Source organism: Pimephales promelas, chromosome 23 (genome assembly GCF_988280905.1).
Source record: "Pimephales promelas chromosome 23, fPimPro1.hap1.1, whole genome shotgun sequence".
Classification (NCBI taxonomy): Eukaryota; Metazoa; Chordata; class Actinopteri; order Cypriniformes; family Leuciscidae; genus Pimephales; species Pimephales promelas.
The window spans coordinates 10,831,588-10,854,344 of NC_142791.1; the positions used below are offsets into that span (position 1 = coordinate 10,831,588).

At 35.8% G+C, this 22,757-nt stretch overlaps 1 protein-coding gene across 3 annotated transcripts in view; it reads right to left on the bottom strand.

The window, feature by feature from the left end:
• Positions 1-3,229: 3,229 nt before the first annotated feature.
• The window catches only part of dpysl2b (dihydropyrimidinase like 2b), a 28,761-nt gene continuing 9,233 nt past the window's right edge, over positions 3,230-22,757 (bottom strand). For all 3 annotated transcript variants that reach the window (XM_089126222.1, XM_039676746.2, XM_039676747.2), the window contains 13 exons: positions 15,912-16,000; positions 15,282-15,466; positions 13,394-13,558; positions 13,167-13,228; positions 11,908-11,988; positions 11,287-11,355; positions 11,056-11,176; positions 10,503-10,659; positions 8,239-8,380; positions 7,873-8,043; positions 5,459-5,638; positions 3,729-3,894; positions 3,230-3,631 (listed from right to left, as the gene is read on the bottom strand). In XM_089126222.1, coding sequence (XP_088982348.1) covers positions 3,540-3,631; positions 3,729-3,894; positions 5,459-5,638; positions 7,873-8,043; positions 8,239-8,380; positions 10,503-10,659; positions 11,056-11,176; positions 11,287-11,355; positions 11,908-11,988; positions 13,167-13,228; positions 13,394-13,558; positions 15,282-15,466; positions 15,912-16,000 — 1,680 coding nt within the window. In that variant the 3' untranslated portion in view covers positions 3,230-3,539. The remainder of the gene's footprint in view (positions 3,632-3,728; positions 3,895-5,458; positions 5,639-7,872; positions 8,044-8,238; positions 8,381-10,502; positions 10,660-11,055; positions 11,177-11,286; positions 11,356-11,907; positions 11,989-13,166; positions 13,229-13,393; positions 13,559-15,281; positions 15,467-15,911; positions 16,001-22,757) is intronic.

Below are 22,757 nucleotides of genomic sequence, written 5' to 3' on the forward strand. Positions count from 1 at the left end.
ATGAGGTCAGCAAGAAACGAACAAGAAACAGGAAGAGCGAAAACAATAATAACAGTCATGAGGTGATAACTAGCAGATATAGCCTACGTTATGAGGCCAGTAGTGACCCCTCTCACCGTCACCATGAATACATCAGTCCATCCATGCGAACAGAATGAATCATTAACCTCGCGTCACCCTCTATTTGAGATACATTCCAAAAGAAAGACTAGTCTCGCGGGGCAACAACAACGCTTTTTTTTCTCCCGCTGTGTTTTCGCTTAGCTAATGAAAGTGCAATTAGCGTTAAAAAAAACACTAGAACAGTATTAAAACAAGCCAAATTTACATTTTAGTGAGGAGACCATCCTGTCCTAATAACTTGGAAAACTGGATGAAAAACGTAATTTTCTTAATCGGTATTTTTGTCGTGCGTTCCAGTTTTGTTAGCAAATTTTCTTGGGAGAACTCAAACATTGAAATAGTTTTCCCTCATACTTCATATTATTAATGTTACTAAGTTTTCTCCGAGGAACAAACGTTTTGCGGAAATGAATTCAAAAGCATTTAACATATTTTTTTCCTCCCCAAGTCTCTTTAGTAGTTCCCTCACTTTGGAACAAACAATTGTGTGTCTTTGAGTACACACTAACAACTAAGCAGCAGTGAATATGCAAGGTTAGACCTTACCAGTGCTGGAATGAAGTGGAGCTTGTGTGTGTCTCTGTGTGTGTTTCTCAGTGTTGAGTCATAGAGGAAAAGGCAAGCAATGGAGAATGATGATACAGGCCAAGGTTTTGCTGATGTGCATGAGGGAAAAGAAAACAGCTGGAGGACGGGTTTAGTAAATGAAAAACAGATTATACAAAAAAAAGTTCCGCCGTCGCATGTCGAGATTTTAAGAAAGGCACATTAAATCCAATTAAAGCCTTTTTATTACTGCGTTTAGCCTACTAGTATGCCTCCTTCGTCTGGGCTGAACATAAGGTTTAGCACCATCCACAAAAAGTGGATTATCGTTATGGTTAAAACCCCCATTAAATTAAAATTACAGTTTTGTGGCATTAGCATACGTTAGCAGATAAGCATTTAAAATGTACAGTTTTTCTCTTCAGAAAAAAAAAATATCCAGAAATATTGATGACTCATCTTGTAGGCCTACTAACTATTTCTGTCCAATCAAATGCAATGAGAATGTCCCTCCCACATTACCACACGCAACCGACTAGCATTAGCAATTACCATAATTAATGGCTGTGATGTACCCTAAAGCCATTTCAAAAACAAAAAAAAAATATTATGATATGTCTACGTGTTAAGCCAAACTTCATGTTTCGGAAATGTCAAACACAGGTAAAGAAAACTGATAACACACTAAAGGCTATATCAGCTAACCTAGCGAGCCAGCTGCTCAATGCATTATCCTTTGTGCTTTTAGGGCATGTTTTCAGACCAACTTGAATGAAAAATAAACAGATTAACAGAAAATCTCTTTCATTATTTGATAAAAAAACAACAACACTAAAACATGGAGCTGCCATGTTCAACACAGCTGTTGAAAATCACATGACTGTCGTATGTAGCATTTTACTACAGCACTAAAAATGGATGTCGACATTAAGAATGACGCTGACAACTCGTACTCAGAAAAGCCTTGCAAAAGCACTATGACGAGTTAAGAGTTAAGAAAACCTGGCACCTTTGCATCGGTTAACTGGCTATTTTACATTTAAGAGTTCAGAAAAAAATCTGGCACCTTTGTATCGGTTAACCGACTATTTTACATTTAACAGCCTTTCAGTTGTTTCAAACATAAAACACGAACAAGCTCTTGCAGCAGCACTCAGCATTATAAGTCCATCTCCGGCACAGCTTGGAGTTAAAGATACAAAAAAGACACATTAGCGTAGGTCTGCGACATTACATTTGTTGAAATAAATTTGCAGCATAACCGCTCAATATCGTAAAATCTAACGACTCACAAGGCGTATTCGTACTGCGCAGCAACCAAACCTACAGAAACATCCTTCTGGGTTTATTTTGGCCCTCAAGCCAAAAGTATACTTCGGTTTTTACGCATAAGCATAGGTCAGCAGCATAGTACGCGAGCAGCCTGATTTTTGTAAACTAGTGTACTCTATAAGCTCAGCTGGCACATGGGTTTTGATTTAAAAAAAAAAGATGATTAATTTGTCCACAAGGTGGCAACACTGGCCTCGTCTTGTTTAAAAGCGGAAAAAGAAATGTGAGGATTGAGCGTTTGTGTAAGTTGAGAAATTCCCATGACTACGTTATCGAGTAAAAAAAAAAAAAAAATTAAATAACATTTATGTTCATAACTTCGATGAGAAATAGCGCAGACACTGGACGAGGATGAAACGTTCTAAGTGGCCGTTCACACAGAACGCATTTTTGCGTTTTTCTATGTAAACAAGTGCTAGACGGACGTGTTTGACTGCTGCGCTCGCGTAGCACACACAACACTGCGTACGCAACTTGTTCGGCTGTACGCATGTCAAAAATGTAAGTATACTTTAGGCTCTAGTGCATTAGGAAATGGTTACTAATTTCACAGCACCACATCCACTTTGTCCGCTAAATTCTCAAAAATCCTCAAAGAAACAGCCCTCTATTTCTTCACGACCAAATAACGTTACAACCTTGACTTTATCCTTTCCTTAACCATTAAGAATTAAAGCAGCTTTTGCAACAACAAAAAAAAAAAAAAAAAAAAAGAGAGAAAAGATTGAGTTTCTTTTGGAATGAGGACAGCTAGAATCACTTGTGGTCCTCTCTTATTTTCTCTACGTTGTTAAGTTTTGTATGGGGTTTCTTCTTCAAAAACATTAACATTGTTAATTAAATATCTCTAGTTGTGGAACAAAACATGGTTTTTAATTAGCAACCACTGGAAAAGCTTTCTTTTATTGACTGGTACAGAAATGAATCGCATTGAATGCCACTGAAGGGGCGGAATACGGTCAGGTGTTCATTGATGTAAACTGATTGTTTGAGTAAAAAAAAAAAAAAAACGTAATAAAAAAGCCTAAAAAATATATACATTCCTAATGTAATAAAAAGTCCTAATAGACTTTTTTCCACAAACAATGACACAAGAAACCCAGTACTCTAACCCTTGCCTTGTTAATAAGTAACAATGATAAACAGCTTCTCTAGTAAACACACTTGATCCCTCTGATTTCAAAAAGCAAATAAAGTTAAATACAAAAATAACAACATGACTCATGGTGGGTAGAAAGTACAGTATAAAAATCATACAATCAGAACGTGCTCAAATGTGGATGTTACATGTTTCCTTTCTTCACATGAGGCAAATACTTTTTTTTTGTCTAGATGTCTTCTTTAGGAAGTGGTGTAGGGTTGGGAAAAGAATAGGGAAAAAGGCGAGAGCTCGGGGGTTGGGAGAGTAGGGAGTAAAGAATCATGGGCCCTGTGGAGGGTTCGGTTCTTGATTTGACACGGTGGTTTCAGCAAACCCCTCCGTTTATAGACATCCCTCCCCCAACCCACTGTTCTCCTGTCGGCTGGAGGACAGGGGTCTAGCCCAGGCTGGTGATGTTGGCCCTGCCACCAGGGGGCGCAACTATACGCTGGGTGTTGCGGCGGGGGATGTTGTCGTCAACCTGAGCGCCTGAAACGGATAAATCAAAAGGAAATGATGCATATTTATTTTACATGACGACACTGCTACTGTCATGCATCTCAATTGATTTCCTTGCGATGCTCACCAGAGAGACTGAAGCCAGACTGGTGCAGGTTGCGGACCGGTTGACCGGGCTGCTTGGCAGGAGAGGTTTTGGCAGAGGAAGCAGGCGTCACAGCTTTGGGCGTCACTGAGACTTCACAGACCGGCCCGTCGTAGAGACCCCGTGGGACGCCCCTCAGTTCAGCAAGCTAAGAAACAATGGTGCATGATAATATTAGTAAAACACTGACAACCTAAAACATTTAGAAAACCGTTAACCTTTAATAAGCATTACGTGGCATTTATATTGAAAAGCAAAAAAAATGAATAAATAAATAAGTATATTTACAGAATAAGCATATAGGTAATGCAGGTAATCACTGCGAGCTGATATATGCCATATATATGTACGGCTACGAGTGTGATATTGCATTTATACAACAGTTTGATGGCACAAGTGAGTAAATAATTAAAAACAACAACGGAGTGTCTTCAAAAACCCTCTTTTGTGCAGAACTACTTCCTTCCGCCATGGATTCAAATCTCAGAATTTCAGCTTTTCATCACAGGAATAAATTATATGTTAAAATATATTAAAATAGAAATCAGTCATTTTAAATAGTAAAAAAATATTAATATCACAATATTACTTTTAAATAAATACATAAATAGTGCATAGATGAAGTATATACACGTATACTGTATATGCTCACTGCGGGTCAAAACTTTGAAATAATTACAATGTTTTTAATGTTTTAAAAAGAAGTATTTTATGAACACCAAGGGTGTATTTAATTGACCAAAAAGACAGTAGACCATTAATATTGTGAAATATTATAAAAAATTAAAATTAACATAAATATTATAAATTTACAAATACAATTATAAACATTTTCATTATTATCAATGTTGAAAACACCAATGCTAGAATATTTTCTATGGTATAATATTCTATAAAAATGATATTGTAATATTTAAAAAAATCATATTATACTAATACTAATAATATATACAGTATATACACTATACTATAGTATATATATATATATATATATATATATATATATATATATATATATATATATACATATACTATACTATATATACACTTATATATATATATATATATATATATATATATATATATATATATATACACACACACAAAGAAAATCAATTATTTTAATAATTGCTTACAATTAGAAAGCAATAAGGTACTCGAGCCAAGTGCTGTATCGTGAATAAGTAACGGCTGAAGGGCGTTGTTAGGCGCGACATGAAGCGGAGTAACCCCTTCAGCCATTACTTATTCACGATACAGCTCTTGGCTCGAGTACCTTATTGCTTTTGTAAAACGGTTACCACACAATAAAAATATTAAAGTAAAAAAAATAATAAAAACAATTAGTGCAACTTTCATGAGGTAAAATCACTAAAAGCCTTCCTTCCGCTAGAAAAAAAAATAGTCCCTGACCGTGAACAGCAACAACATTCCAATGTTTAATATGCATAAAAGCTCAAATAAAAAACAAGAGGAACTGCAGTGTTGCGCAGTGATAAAAACAACCGTTGGGTAAGGTGGCCATGGCCATGTTTTATCATGAATAAAGCACAGCCATTGACCAATCAGAATCAAGGATTGGAACTAACCATTTTATAAATAACAATAAAGGTAATAATAATAAACGGTATCAATATGGTCACCGGCATATTGTGTATCTATAGATTTCAGATTAGAAAACCTGATAAAAAAAACATTGATCTATAACTCACCCTGCTGCGAGCCTTAATCCTCTTGTAGACATAGTCAGGGAACGGCTTACGGCTCACGTAGCGCCCAGATCCCTCTATGGTGTGGAGATTTCCATCCTCCAGTACGATCTTTCCCTGGCTGATGACCACCAGAGGCACCCCGCGCACCTCGGTACCCTCGAAGATGTTGTACTCCACTGCCTGGAAAACAAGAAGCAATGGCATTACACCGCATGTCGAAACATCATTTCGGGATCAGGATCAGCACACAAGACAAAACCTTGCTGATGATTTGCAGACATTCCTGACATCATTTGCACAAACTCTGCTCTGCTTGAGGGATAGTTATGTTGCATTGCTCTAAAATCTCTTCAACATACTGAAGCATGATGTTCCAGTGAAAAAGGAGGTGATGATTATGATATCCCAATGTTTGAAATCATTATTGATTCTTTCAGAAAGCTATTTAAAACAATATGCTAAAGACAAGATGTCAGATCTCAGAACAGACCATATTTGCAGCCCACCTGTTTATAATGGTTGAAGAGATACAGAATGTTGAGGGAGTGAATGAGGGAGGAAGTACTGTATATTAAAGTTTACAGGGTGTGTGTGTGTGTGTGTGTGTGTGTGTGTGTGTGTGTGTGTGTGTGTGTGTGTGTGTGTGTGTGTGTGTGTGTGTGTGTGTGTGTGTGTGTGCTGGCACGTGGGAACACCCTTACCCTACTGGCGCTTTGCTAAAAGCAATACAGAATGTCCCACAAGATCTAAAAACAGCATGTGGTTATTCAGTGAATCTGATAATCAACACACACACATGCTCAAACACCAAGCGGTTGACATGAACACACACACACACACACACACACACACACAGGACTTTTATCTTGTTTTCCAGTACTGTCCATAAGCAGCAAAACTGTAAATAAGCGCTCACCACCATTCAAAAGTTTGGGGTCTGTAAGATTTTAAAAGTATTTAGAATTTAAAGAAGTCTCTAATGCTCACCAATTAGTGTTTATTTTAAAATGTTCAAGATTATTTGGGATGTACAGAAAGTTCAAAAGGACAGCATTTATTTGAATTACAAATCTGTTGTAACACTGTTAAAAAAGCCTTACTTTTATACCATTTGAATACATCCTTGCTGAATAAAAGTAAACATTTCTTTATAACAATCTTACCGACCCCAAGCTTAATTTATTAAGCATATTTTTAGCAAATACATATCTTAAATTAAATTAAATATTTTAATATAATTAAATTAAAATAAATTTTTTTCGGTTTTTGCCATTGGAAAACAATTCTTACAATATAGGCTTAAAACAAGAAAAAAATAAATCGATTTGCAAATTAAAATAAAGCTAGCTTTAAATCCAGTTTTTTTTTTAAATTCCAGTATATTTTCTATTATTAAATACTATATATTAAATTACAAATTGGTCATTTATTAATAATATACAATACATATATGAAACTATATATTAAATGTATTCATATATTATTAATTATACCTATGTACATAATGTAATGTATAGTACATGAATATAATATATTTAAATATTTAACACAAATCTTTATTTTAGGATGTTTACATACATTGTTAAATATAGATAAATTGTGTCCAGTAGACAAAAGAACACAACCCTCTAAAGCCAACATGTTTTAAGCCCATGAACACAAATAGAAGACGTTAAAAAAGATCCTCATGGCATCCTGCACACGGTTACGCCTCCAAACCAGGAGGGAGACATCAATTACCCAGACAGAGCTCAGGATGACATCACTCGCATGAGTAACATGCCCACGCCTAACATTTGGTCAGCACAACCAATGTTCTATGGTCAGGACTGCAAACCAAATCCTTAAAAAACACAAGTTTGCTCACTGGTTAACTATACTGAGGCACATAAATACAACAAGTCAAATCACATAAATGCAAGCAATCAATAATGTGCATTATTGGGTCACAGTAAGACCAGGAAAAAGACGTGTTAGGAAAGTAAATAGGGTCTTTTTTTGATGTCTACAACTTTCTGAGTGTTTGCTGCTGTTCTTGCTGCTGCTGCAGAGCAACTTGCACTTGGACTTGCAAATGCCAATAAATACAAGACGCCCTACTGTGAGCAATAAGACATGCTACTGCTGTACAATATAGCATATAGCAGATTTATGCAGGTGGAGCTGGGGAAGGTGGAGGGTTTCTGAAAGCACACTGCAAACTGCTACAGCAAATGCTGACCAAATATTTGAAGGTTGAGCAGTGAGCTCATTGTCTACTGATATACGTCAGGAACCAATCACCTGTGCCCAATAGATAATGATGTGATTGCAAGCAGATTGAGTTAAGAACCTATCAGCCTGTGCCATCTAACATAACTTTGTATTTAAAGTTGGTTTTAAACACACATGCCATTGCTGACAGCAGAACTCACCAGATTGTGGCTCTTCGCTGAGATGATTTTTGTAACATCAGGCTCCCACAGAACCAGGTCGGCATCGGAGCCCACGGCAATGCGGCCCTTACGTGGGTACAAGTTAAAGATTTTGGCGGCGTTGGTGCTGGTGACGGCGACAAACTGATTTTCATCCATTTTCCCAGTTACCTACGAATGACAGGGACCACAGGGAGAGATTTGTCTTGTTTGTGTCCACTTGAGTGTGCTTGTCTGCTCAGCTCGGACTATTTAGACTCAAATGACTATTGACTGATTTTGTTTATATGATGGAAGGAAGAGTAGATGCTGCACTGTGGAAGTTTGTAACTCCTTACTGTTTGCAGACTAGTATTTCTGTCTCACCACACATTTGTCCCAGATGATGGACATCCTTTCCTCAGTGCCGTTGGTTCCTTCGGGGATGAGGGTGAAGTCGTCTTTACCCACAGCTCTCTGGGCGGTGTTAAAGGTGCAGTGAGCGCTTCCTGTTACCTGCAGATCCCCACTATGAAGAAACAAATATACCGTTAGGACAAAACAAATGGGTCTCTTCTACAAACAGTCACATTCATATACTAAGCAAACCCTTTTCACACTTGAGTCGTCTTTAAAGACCCCCTGTGGTGAAAATCAAGTTTTTAATGTTGTTTATATGTCTATGTGGTGTTTTTAATATTTAACAGAGTTATGTGTGTTGAACATCATTGAAGACAATGTTAGCATCTGTTAGATTTAATTGTAGGGGGGTGTTTTTTTTTTGTTTCTAAAAAATGTACATTGTGTCCACGTCACATGTTGTAACTGGCAGTTTGAAATCACTATTGTTTCTGACATCACAAACTACTTTGTAAACAAATCACGTCAACGTGCCGACGGATTTTAGCAAATCATCATTACTGCGCTCTGATGCAGGGGAGTCTCGAGAGAAGCCCGGTTATCCAGGTATATTTTTCTGTTGATATAAATAATCGTGTACATTTAGCAATAAAGCGGGTGTATGATGTATATGATATATTACGATGTTATGACAGTATACTGGTATTCTGAGTTGTTCACTTCAAAGTATTTCAAAGGATACTGAGTTTTATAAGGTAGACTGAGATGGCGAACGGCAATGGGAACATGGTTTGTGTAACATTAGCAACATAGTCAAGCAAAAGGCTAATCATATTACCGTTATGTGTCCGAAGTTGTAAAGAGTGATACCTTTGTGTAGCGTTTACTAGAGTAACTTGAGTAAAGTTGACCTAGTGGATCTCTGAACTGGAGGTGAGTCAGTGGAGGTGGGGCTAATTAGCATATTCATTATTCATCATATACTAAATGAAGCAAGGGTGTACAGTTACATTCAAGCTATTTTAAGGCATGAAGAAAAAAATTCACAGGAAGAAAATAACATTTAAATATGTCATTTTGGTGATCAAAGCGGAGTTTTAAAGGATATAGTGATTCACTAAAGAGGGACTAAAAAATGGACTAAAAACCCATCAGAGTGAAAAAAATACACTGTTTTGTCCTCAGTACCTCAGAACTAATTTAGATATATTTTAGTTGTGATCAGGTCTCAATCCACATTCTATTCACTATTAATTCAACACATAGTTTTTTATTTTTATTTATTTCTTTTTTTTGGTGTTTTGACCACTACAGTATATTACTATTATTATAATTATTATTATATTGCTAACAATAAATATTAATTTAATAATAATAATAATAATTGATTTGTATTATTATTATTATTATTATTATTATCATTATTATTATTATTATTATTATTATTTGTATCATTAAACTATATAATTAATTGTATTACTATTTTATTGTTTATTATTATTATTATTATTATTATTATTAAAAATAATTGTTTATAAAATTTATAATGTACAAAATATAATAATAATTATTAGTCACATTATTATTTATTATTATTATTATTTTAATTTGATATTTATAATAAAAATATTTATTAATAATAATAATAATAATATGTATTATTGTTATTTAATATTATTCTATTAAAAATCTTATAATTTATTAAATTGTTATTATTGTTATATTATCATTTGCATCATTATATTTTTAACAATAAAAAATAAATGATAAACTATGAATTGTATTATATAGCATATAATAATTAATTCCTTAATTTTAATATTGAATATCAATATTCAATATTGTCATTGTTATTATTAGCATAATTATTATTGATGTTATTATTTTAATACATCTTTGAACATAAACTTTAATTCAATCAATTTAATAATTTAAAATAATAATAATGATAATGGTATAGCACTTTACAATAAGGTTCATAGTTTAACATTAGTTAATGTATTAACTAACAATGAGCAATACATTTGTTACAGTATTTGTTAATCTTTGTTAAATTGTTAGTTCATAGTGCATCAATAACGTATTAGTAAATGTTGAAATTAATATTAATGAAGATTAATAAATGCTGAAGAAGTATTGTAGTTAACAGTAGATTAGTAAACTAAGGTAGTTAACCGCTCTCAGACCCCATAAATTAAGTTAATTTCTCAAGGTACACTTAGATTTTTACAACCAAAACAAATCCAATCATAAATGCATCCTAAAAATGAACAGACATTAAGTGATCTCACCATGACAGCAGCGAGTTGAGATAGTCCGGTGTGGTGGGATCTGGACTCAAGGGTGGGGACGTGACGTAGGCGGCGGCCTTGGCCCAGTTCTTGCTCCAATAGTGTGAGCCATCCGTGCCAAGACTTGCTGTGATTGGCTCTCCATAGACTACGGTGCCTAAATGGTTCAAAGATACTGATTTAGGATTCGGAACAGCATATATAATTTCACTCTAATTCTCTTGCTTATTTCTGGAGCCTAACCACTATGATGTCATTTCGTGCGGTCTAGCCAAGTACAGCTGAGTCATAGCATAGTGATTTTTTTTTTTTATTGCACTACTGCAATGCATCCTTGCTTATAAAACCTGCCTTGCTTGTCCAGTCTAATAATATCTCATTTTAATGGCACGGACAGAGTGGGATTAGATCAAACCACCTCAGAATGTTCTTCCATTTTGGTAATTCAACCTTGAATGTTTCAAAATGGGTCTTTGGGATTAAATCAAAGGCAGGCCAATCCTAGAGTTGCCATATTTAGTTTTATATTGCGACATATTATTTTGCATCACACCTTTTTTCCTGGCCTGGGCGATGACATCAGCAGCACTTTTGCTCATCACCTTGGTGACGTAAAGAGGGCAGTTGGTCTGATTGGCCACTGTTACAGAGCGGTTGACTGCTTCCGCCTCCACCTAAGTGATCCATAAAACCAGTTCAATACAAAGGTTTTCTTCTACGAAACTATGTTTCCTTCTGATGACAAAATGGAAAATATCTGTTCCCAGTATTCCCTGCCATTCACCTCCTCTGGACGACTGAGGACATGTCCCTCTGGTCCAGTGATCCCCAACTCGAAAATCCTGCGCTGCTCCTGTTGAATGAATGAATGAATGAATGAATGAATGAATGAATGAATGAATGAATGAATGAATGAAAGAAAGAAAGAAAGAAAGAAAGAAAGAAAGAAAGAAAGAAAGAAAGAAAGAAAGAAAGAAAGAAAGAAAGAAAGAAAGAAAGAAAGAAAGAAAGAAAGAAAGAAAGAAAGAAAGAAAGAAAGAAAGAGCGGGATGGGGAGATAAGAGCAGCATGAGATCACTGAATCTTTAAATAATCATGTCATAGTCTCAATATATACTGTATACATTAAAAAACAATACTTTTTATCTCCACAACCAAACGTTGTCCTCATTACAAAGAGATTGCTTATCTTCATAATGATAAATAGACACAAGCCTGAGCCAAAAGTCATCTGCAATTAATTATATCGACCTCATGTAGGAATATTTGCTTTGGCTTTGCTCGCCAATATAAAGTCTGAGTGTTCATTGTGGAACATATGTTTTGATTTAACATCTCCAAACAGTTTATTGTTGATAGTAACTCTGAGTAATGGAGCTAGTGCTGGACTCTCTGAAGATCTCACCTCGGCTATGATGTCTCCGTTCTCAGCATGGACCTGAGCGATGGCCCCGAGGTCCCGAATCACACTCAACACTTCGTAGATCTGCACAGAAACACACATTTGACCTCACTCAAGAATGAACGCCAAATATGACAGAAGCATGCTTAAAACAAATGCAATGGTCGCCGCCGGATTATTCAAGCATCATTTGTTTATAAATTGACAAGGGACTCTATTTAGATCTACTTTTCTTCTATTTGCACAATTCTCAATGAGAAGTAGAACATAAACACCCAACTCCAAGAAACTTGGCACGGTGAGCCCCCTAAAACTGTGATGGTACCAGATGGAATACTTTTTTTTTATTATTTAAAAAACATTTTAAAGGAGTAGTTCACTTTAAAAAAAAAAAAAAAAAACTTTTACTGATAATTTTGTCACCCCCATGTCATCCAGGTTGTCCATGTCTTTCTTTCTTCAGTTGAAAATAAATTAAGATTTTTGATTAAAAAAAAAAAAAAAAAAACATTCCAGGATTTTTCTCCATATAATGGACTTTACTGGTAACCAAACGGTTCAAGGTCCAAAAGACAGTTTCAGTGCAAACTGCATAGTGTTGAAAGGGCTTTAAACGACACCAGACGATGAATAAGGGTCTTATCAAGCGAAATGATCGCTCATTTAAAAAAAAAAAAATCACTGAATTAATGAATGAATGAATGAACGAACGAACGAATGAACTTTAAAATAAAATACCATGGTTTATGGTATGTTTATGTCCAAAACCATAGAAATAGTAATACCATGGTCACATTAAACTTAAAAATAAATGAAATTAATAAATGAACAAACAAATGTGCTTCAAAACATACTATGGTTTGACCATGGTACATGTACATTTATAATACATAGTCAGGCTTTTTATACAGAAAAGAAAAGTTGCCAGAAATGTCAAACTGCGCACACAAAAACAAACAAACAAATAAATAAATGAACCAATGTACTTAAAAAAAATACCATGATACCATAGTATATTTCCAAAATAATGCTAATTCCATCCTTTCTTTGGGCCTTTAAGGAGTTTCGCATTTTAAAAAACGTTCATGTATTTAACAACATTGCCTTTATGTTCCTGTATCTTATTGGTCAAAACAAAACAAAAAAGTAACTCAAGTTTCTCATCTTTAAATTCTCTCTTTTTTATTTCATGGTTTTATATGACCTGGGTATGTTTTTGACAGGTTTCATGAGATCCTAAAAAACAAGCAAATATGTCATACCTGGGAATCAGTGAGCTGGAAAACGTCTTTGTAAGCCAGGTAGACGAGGAAAGAGTTAATGCCTGCACACAAAGACGACGGGGTATGAAATTACAGAGGGAAATGTCAGTGAGACATTAGGTGAAACAGCGCAGCAGAATTCCTGACCGATGGAGTAAACGCTAACTCTGGTGGGTTTGTACAGCAGATACAGATGTTCACATTAGGGAACGCTGCCAGTGCTTTACCGTGATCTTTGACGAGCGTCTCCATCTCCTCTTGAATACCCTTGTGCCATTCGGTGATGTCCACGTGAAGGGAATAATCGCAGCACGCTTTACTGTCCGCCCACTCCCGCCACTGATTGAAGGCTGAGATCAAACTCGTCCCGGGTTCAGGCACCACATGATCGACTGTTCACAAACACACAGTTGGTTAGGCAGATATTAAAGAGCTCCTACAGATTAAACAGCACTTCAATCAGTTAAGTAATGCCGGTCTGCGCTGAAAAGAGGACAAACAGAGACATGAAAACAGTCTCTTGTACTATTTTAAGCACACTGTCTCCATCCGGTCAGCCATAATGACACACACTAAATGATGGCTGCATTATAAAGGATACAGCGACTCAGCCAAACATCACAGCTTTGATAACACTAATGAAAAAGTATAACATAGTTATTGGATAGCAGGTCTAACCAAAGCTTAACTGTGTTAATCTGTATTAAGATCATTGGAACCAAAGGCAAATTGGAGAAAGTGTGAGTGGTGCTTGCTAGAGCATTACTAGATGGTTGCTATGGCACTGTCATGGTTGCTAGGGTGTTACTTACTGGCCCAAGTTTCTGCGATTTTCTGGTCCCTGAATATTAAGTTGCTAAGGTGGTCTAAGTAGTGTTTAAAGGATTATTATGCATTTGCTTAGGGGTTGTATGTGGTTACCAGGGTGTTGCCATGTGGTTGCTATGGCTATGTTGGTGGTTTCTAAAGTATTGTAAGGTGGATGTGGGTGGTTGCTATTGTATTGTTGGTGGCTTCAAGGGCAGTTATGTATGGTTGCTAGCCTGTTGCTATGTTGTTGTGGGTGATTGCTAGGCATATGTTGGTGGTTGCTATGGGATTAAGCCTTAAAAAAATCTTGTCCCAAGATATTAGCAGTCACTAAGGTATTTTGAGTAGTGTTTAAAGCCTTACCATGCATTTGCTCTGGAGCTGTGGGTGGTTGCCAGTATGTTGCTAGGTGGTTGCTACAGGATGGTAAGGTTATGTTGGTGGTTGCTAAAGTATTAATATGTGGTTGCTAGGTGTTTGCTATTGGATTGTTGGTGGCTTCCAGAGCAGTGATAGGCCATTCCTATGCATCTGCCCATGTGTTGTGGGTGGTTTCCAGTATAGTGTATAGTGGTTGCTATGGTGTTGTGGGTGGTTGCCAGGGCGCTGCTAAATGGTTACTTTAGTGTTGTGGATGGTTACTAGAGTGTTGCTAGGTCATTGATGGTGGTTGCTTAAGAGCATTGTTTATTGGTTGCTAAGGTGTTTTGAGTAGTACAAAAAGTGTTAAGGTGATGATACATAGGGCAACTTTTTGAGCAACGATGCTGGGTAATCTTTTACCAGCAAAGCGATTGTTGCTTATGCACTTTCTCGTTGAAAATGGGCAATACATTTCTATTTGGATAATTTAGATCGGTCATGGGCCCTGTGTCTCATCTTGTTAGCTTGTTGACAGCACCATTGCCCAGCAATATTGCTCAAAAAGTTGCCTTGTGTATCATTCATCACCTTCCCTATTTGTTTGCTCGCGTGTTGTGGGTGGTTTGCTTCAATGGTGGGGAAATAGTTAATGAGCTGAGGTGGGGGGATGGCGTGGGTTGGCTTAAGGCCCTTCAACCGGCCAAAGCGGATGGAGTATAAATAAACTAATATTACTTTTAAAAAGAGTAATGAAAAATAATTGAAGTTTTTGAGTAACAAGCCCAAATATGGTTGTGAGTTGTTGTTGGGGCATTTCTTGTTGGTTGCTATGGCACCGCTAAGTGGTTGGTTATGGTTATGATCTGGTTACTATGCACACAGTATGCAGTCTGATCTCAAGTCAGTTTCTCCATCAACACTACGTGACAGTTTGACACGTACTGATCATGGTGGTTCCTCCAGCCAGCGCAGCGCGGGTGCCTTGGTAGAAGTCATCTGCAGAAGTCATGCCCCTGTCAGGCATCTGGAAGCGTGTGTGCACATCAATGCCACCTGGCATCACCATACGCCCATGGGCATCGATGGTTTTCACCCCACCGGGCACAATCAGATTTTCTCCAATTTGCCTGTGAGTGAGAGTGAGATATGAAAGGTTATACAATTGGATGCATCTTAATTTAATTTCAAAACCCAAATTTAAACAGCTATTTCATTACCTCATTATGTGTCATGTGATATAAAGGCACATTTTGTACACACTAAACTCATAACCTCATAAACTGCTGAAAGACAGATCTATCTATCTATCTATCTATCTATCTATCTATCTATCTATCTATCTATCTATCTATCTATCTATCTATCTATCTATCTATCTATCTATCTATCTATCTATCTATCTATCTATCTATCTATCTATCTATCTATCTAGCTATCTATCTATCTATCTATCTATCTATCATCTATCTGTCTTTCTGTCCGTTTGTTTGGCTGTATCTTTCTCTCTCTCTCTCTTCCTCGCATCTCATTAGCAATCCGTTTTATATTAATGTAAGAATCTCTCATACTCACTTGATCAGGCCATCCTCTATATAGATGTCGGCACAGAACGACTGATCATCATTCACAATCTTAGCCCCTTTAATCAAGAGACGGTCACTCTGTAAAGACAGATAAAAGTCACCTTACTATCCAATTGAAGTACATGTGTAAACTGTCTATTCACCTTGGCACATCACTGAAGAACACTACTGCAGGGTAAAGATGGTGCTAGAGGCATTCTCTCAACATCAGTCAGAAGGACTGATAAGTATAAAAACATAATATACAACAAATACAAATTTAACAGGAGCCGGTAAATTAGAGCTTATAAGGAACCAGTATAGTGTCGCCCGCATTCTTTATAAGGAGCATCACTCAATTCTGTGGCCTTCACAATTATAAACACATGTTCACCATGGAACATGTATCTGTTACTGTGCTACAATGTGCTCTGCTAAACATTGAAGACACTGATTCACTCTGAAACTGCTATTTCTAGTCTAGTGTGTAATGAATCTGTACTGGGGATTTTTAATTAATCTCAGACTCGAATCTTTGAAGCCATTCACCAAAATGATTAGTTCCTATTCACTCACTGATTTGTTTAGTGACCTTTCAACAGGTTGGTTTTTCAACAAGTCTTTTCTGTGTTATGAGTGAGCCAATTAATAATTCATTCAACCAATTTGATAAAAACTCTAGACTTAAAAAATGCTAGAAGTCTTATTACAATATGCATGAATACAAAACTACTACAGTTAGTTTTAGCCTATATCAAATTGTACACACATTCATAATTCTTCTCATTTATCTCCTTTTAGTGAACAAGACTGACTTACACACAGAGCTGAAGGAGCTACAAGCAGAAACTAATTCTCAATGTATCAATTGTTCAGTTTGTTTGCGAAAGAGTTCATTCAGCAGTCTCGATCAGACTAAAAACACTGACTCATTCTGTGAAGGGGCGTGTTCGTTCAGCAGCTAAACCAATGAAATGTTCTTTCACAGCCTGCACTCGAATGTTATTGGTTTGCAGTTTAGGTCAGTCATTTCGCTTGTGAATGAAAAATATGAGATGGTACAAGAAAGTGAACAAGAATGAATTGTTACTTATTAACGAAAATGTATTTTACAAACAGATATTATATTTGTATTTAAAATAAATATTTATTCATTTATCTGCTTTAAGTTTTTGTAGTAATTCAATAAATAATTACTTGAAATAATACACATTTATAAGATTAATAAGAAAACAAAAAAAAACATTATTTAGTACATAAATAATGAAAAAATATAAATGTAGAAGCAAATAAATAAATATATTAAAATTATTTATTTACTCGCTGATCTATTTATTTTTGTCTTTTACAGTCGGTCTATAAAAACTGCAAACAACAGTGTAACAGAACTACTGACCATCAAGTCAGTTATTAATAAGTAATTATGCAATAATTGTAGTAACTGCAATAATTATTTTAAAAAATATTAATTAAATAAATAATGCATTTATTAATTATATTATTTTTTTTTAAAACGATCTTTCGGTATTATTACATAAATATTTGCTTGAGTAATGTGTATATATATATATATTAACATAAAACTATCATCCGTACAAAGCATAAACACTGCATGTTTGTTCATTAGGTCCAACCAAATAAAATGCTGCAGGAGAGTAGTCTTGCATTAAACAAAACAAATCAAAAATATTACACAGTTTAATAAAGTGAATGAGAATGAATTGTTCATTACAAAGATTTGTTCGTTCGAGTCATCTTAATGTCAAAGTGTTCCAAATTTGTACTTCTTACATTTCCCAAGCAATGAATGAATAACAGCAATACGAAGGATAAAGTTTGGCTCGACACCCCGGTACGGACACCACCACCCAGGATTCTCTTAACATACAGAGTGCCAGAAGAACGGTCATTTTTCTGAAAGGGGAGCAGTGGAACAATTCCAGTCACAAGGCCCTCGGCATCGTATGGGGACAAAGGCGGCTCTGTCTGCGTTTCTGCCTCTTTGCGTGCTTGTTGGCAACCCAGCAACTTGAGGCCCTCGGTGGCTTCCCAAGCCCTGCCCTGATTAACTTAGTGATGAAAGAAAATACTCCACTGACCTGACATCTCCTACTATACATATCTCAGAGTACCATTAAAAAGGAAAACAACACCAGATACAGTACTTAAAGGTGCAATGTGTAAAAATTTTGAGTATGCAATATGACACCCATAACTACATTGTTAGTGGTGTATAAAGAACTAACTTAATAAACTGCAATGTTTTTATTACCTTAGAATGAGACATATATATCTACATAACCACGGACACCCCCTTCTATGAAGGTCGCCATATTGTGGCGTTATGTTTCTACCGTAGCGAACAAACAGCGCTACAGAGGGTGTTTCGTCACTACCTTGAAAGAGATGCAGCAGAAAGCTAGAAGATAGTCATAAACACCGTGAGTAGTGACTTTTCCCTTGTAAAATATGTAGTTGGATTGTTTCATGTAACATAGTTCTTCTCCCTGCTGTGGGGATAAATGTGCTGGTTATGTTCATGAGACAGCTAATTAGCACTCTTGCCATTGAACCTAAAACAGTATGTTACAGGAATCACCAACCCGTCGATCGCGGGCGACAAGTTGATCTTGGAAGCATTTTAAGTCGATCACGAAGAGTTTTCAAAATCAGAGAGAAAAAAAAGCCTGTTGTGTGTAGTAAATGGTGTCTAGGGGATCTTGAGGCGCGCGCAACTCACAACCGAACCGCTAAATGTCACTAAAAACTATACACTGCACCTTTAAACCAACACTGTAAACCCTAAAGTTTTTCAAAGAGTTCACAAAACTGACACATTTTAAGTAATCTGAATTGTTTCATTGTTTTGAGTTTTATGAACTTAGACAAACTTGCCTTTAACTGAATCTCATGCTTTGCCATGGCACTCGAAAAGAAATAGCAAATGCTAACATTAAGTGTTATATGATGTTTTTTTGTGTGCAAGATTAATGTTAAATTGGAGATTTAGTTTAATCCTTTGCTATGCTAATTTAGAAGAGTTTCTGTTATGTTGTGTTTTTTGGAGTTACCATCATGGCGACAAGTGGAGCATGAGTCTGGTATATTAAATGTTCACTATAATGCCATAGTCGTTCAGCAATTGTTATGCTATGCTAATGCTATCAAAGCATTGTACTACCATTTAGCAAGTTATTAGCATTATTGAATTAGCTAGTTAAAGCTATACAAGTTCCCTCTACTAAACATATTTAAATTGAGATTACATGATCATTTTAAGTTCAATTAATGAATTAATTAGCATACTCAAAATATTAGTTTTTCTTAAACTTTTCTTAATTTAAAAACAATTATGTAATTGATGAGATTAACTCACATTGTTTGTGTTTTGCCAACTTATTCAGGTCTACAGTGTTTGTGTTTTGCCAACTTATTTTTGTGTTTTTAACAACTCACATTGTTTGTGTTTTGCCAACTTATTCAGGTCTACTTCATTTCCTTTAGTATTTAGTGAGTTTAATTTATACAAACCGCCAGAGTCTAAGAATGCTTTCTACTCTGAATGTCCAGATCTTCGCAAAGGGGCTTCTGGGACCATGCGATTGGCTTTGGCAGTCAGTCACACTGAACAGCTGCTTCATAACACGCATTACATAACCATGGCAATCACTGCAATCCATTTCCTAAGTCTCTGTGCACAAATCAACCAATCACAGCCGTCAATGCTGGGCTAAAGCATGATGACATCATCAGAAAGGTCATAATGTTAATTAGAGGAAGTCTGAAAAAACAGGGACTTTATGATCTGAAGTGGTGCTTGTTTTGGACCTTTTCCAGAGTCACAGTGCTAGATATTTAGTGCATGAGAACGCTCACAGGAAGTCTTCTGCTCTGCATGTTTATAATAATGACCACTGCTTGCCATAAATGATAACGTGAGTTTGAACAGACATGCTAACATAACATTATAATGTCACATGAACACCTAAAGTATGGTATGAACTATAAAGGACATTATATTTTAGACCAGAAGACGACTAATTTAGTCAGTTGATTGACTTCCAGTATCAGGGTTTAACTTGAAGTTTCATCCCTCACTTTAGAAACAGATTTAGTTGAGTCAAAATCTAGTTGCCAGCTTAATCCGCAAATGATCCTCTTTAAAAGAAAACTGAAAGTGTGCCTTGCATGTTTGCGTCCTTTGAAGTCATTTTAAATGAGAAATCCTGTATGTTATTTGGCAGGGACGACTCAGAGTCGAGATTGTGTGTTGTGCTGGGGACACAACAGCAGAGCATTCTGGGACAGATCACTGGGATGCACTGGATCTGCTGCGGTTGCCATGGTAACCAGATGAATAGGATCACTGCATTTAGCAAGATTTAACAACTGCCAAATTTATACATGCAAGAAAGATGATATAGTCTTATTTGTGATATCTATGTAATTCCTTATGCATTTATTTACATAAGAATTTATTTGTTTTATACATTTCTTATACATGTTTATTCATACAATACTTATTTACTTATGTATTTCTTGATTTACTAAATACAGATAATAGCTTTGTTTTAAAATATTTGCGCATGTATTTACTAAAGAAAAATATTATATTTTAATAAATGTGTATTTGTTTTCTTTACTAAACTAAATTATTTAATTACTACAGAACCATCATACATATTTAAAATAGAACTATCACCTTTATTTAGTAAATAAATGGAAATATATTGTAAATTCATTACTTATGTACTTACGTAGTTACTAAATACAGATCATATAGTCTTATTTTATATAAAACATCTATTTATTTACTAAAATGTTTTTTTATTGTAATAAATATTTATTTCCTTTACCAATGTCATTTATTTAACTACTATTAAAAATATTTAAAACAAGTCTTATCTTTCTGTAATTAAACAAGTACGCAAAAAGTAAATAAATAAATATTACAATAAACTAGTATCTTTATTTAGTAAATTAATTATTGTAAATGGATGGCTTATTTAAAAAAAAATATTTATGCATTTACTTGCTGACAGTTTTATTTTAAATAAACATTTATTTACTAAAAAAACTATATTACTGTAATATTTATTTCTATATTGAATTTATAAATAATTTAGTAAATATCAAACTTTCATCTTTAGTAAATAAACGAATAAATATTGAAGCAAATATTGAATATAAATATTTACTCACACTATTTATTTTTGTCTTTTACAGTAGGTCTGATGCTGAAAAATCTACAAACAGCAAACAACAATGTAACAGAACTATAATCCATCCATAATAATATGTGATTATGTAACAACGCCAGTACGTTATTACAATGAAAATAAATGAGTTTGCAGGTCAATGAATTTATGAATATACAAATACTCTGATGTCTGACCTCAAAACTACGGCTAAAAGTGACCAGGCATGTGGCGAATTAAAGCTAACATCCATCTTTAATAAGGCACAAGAAGAGGTCAGTCCTCCGCCTGTCTGCGCAGCTGACCAATGCAGCTGGTCCTCCCAGTCCCAGACCCACCCGTCAACCATTCCAGCCAGCCCACATCACATATGCCTGTGTGTCAAATATGTGGGCATCAAACCACGCCTGTGGCTATTTATGACAGGAAACAGATCTAATAAGGTTTGCCTCTGTCATTTGCATGGCCATTTCAACTGCTTTTAAATCCGCTCTACAACTTACACCAGAACAATTCACCCAATTGTGCTGAAGCTTTTATGAAGACAATATGCACAAGGTTTTATGTCACAGTGTGCTTGGGAGGTCCGCAGTGAGCAAATTTGGGGTCGAGAGACTGCACATGAATTCCACTACAGTACAAACAAGATGTGATGACTGATGGGGCCAAGCTGTGACTACAGTTAACCGACGCAACAAGTAAAATCCCAACCGAGACTCGGTCTGTCACTCGACAGATCTGTTCCCATACTTTCCGATGTGCCATAGACACAACACTAAAAGACTGTATATAGGGGTGTGGCACAGACAGCTTTAGGCCACTCCACAAGCATTTCTCTCCATGAGGCTTCAGACAGGACATTCTTCTCGCAACATTTCCCCTTGTTCCTTATCTGAATGCATTCCTATCTGCATTTGAATCATTTTTTTTTTTTTTTTTTGCATGCATGCAATCCCGCACATGCTATAAGGATGGAGTCTTGACTGGCTGTTCTCCAACCTCTTAGATCCAAGTAAGAGCTGGATGTGGTTTCTCTAACATGCTGGATGGAAACCACAGCCCACCTACTTCTCATTCAACATAGCTAAGAGAATCTAAAAGGGTGTCCCAAACCTCTCCCCCAAAACCTCAGCTGAAAGTGCTTCTTTTGAAAAGAAACAAAGGCACACCCGCCACCAGCTGAGCCGAGTAAGCTCCATTCGACCATCTCCAAATAGCTATTCGCGGCATATTTTACAATAAGACAGATCAAATTATGCATATTGCGATGTCATAAATATATGTTATAATCAAAAGGGTTGGGGAGGCATGATAATGTCTATTCTATTGGTGACTCTACAGACAATTATTTCAATGTATGGCTTCTCCAAATGCAAAAATGCATAGACATGGGTCACAAAATGCACCTATTATAAAATAAATCAAGCCCACTTTACAAGAGGAAGGAAATATGATAATTTCCTCCCGGTTTGCCATGCGTTTTTCCATTATCCTGTACCGCTCCCTCAAACACGTTTGTGTGCGTTTTGTTCGCGTAAAAGTCACATTGGTCAAATACAGATTTGATCCTTGCAATTATTCGATACGCTGTGGGATGCTGTGATTGTTACACATTGTAACAGCCTGTGTAGTAAAGTTAACGACGCAAACAGCTTCAT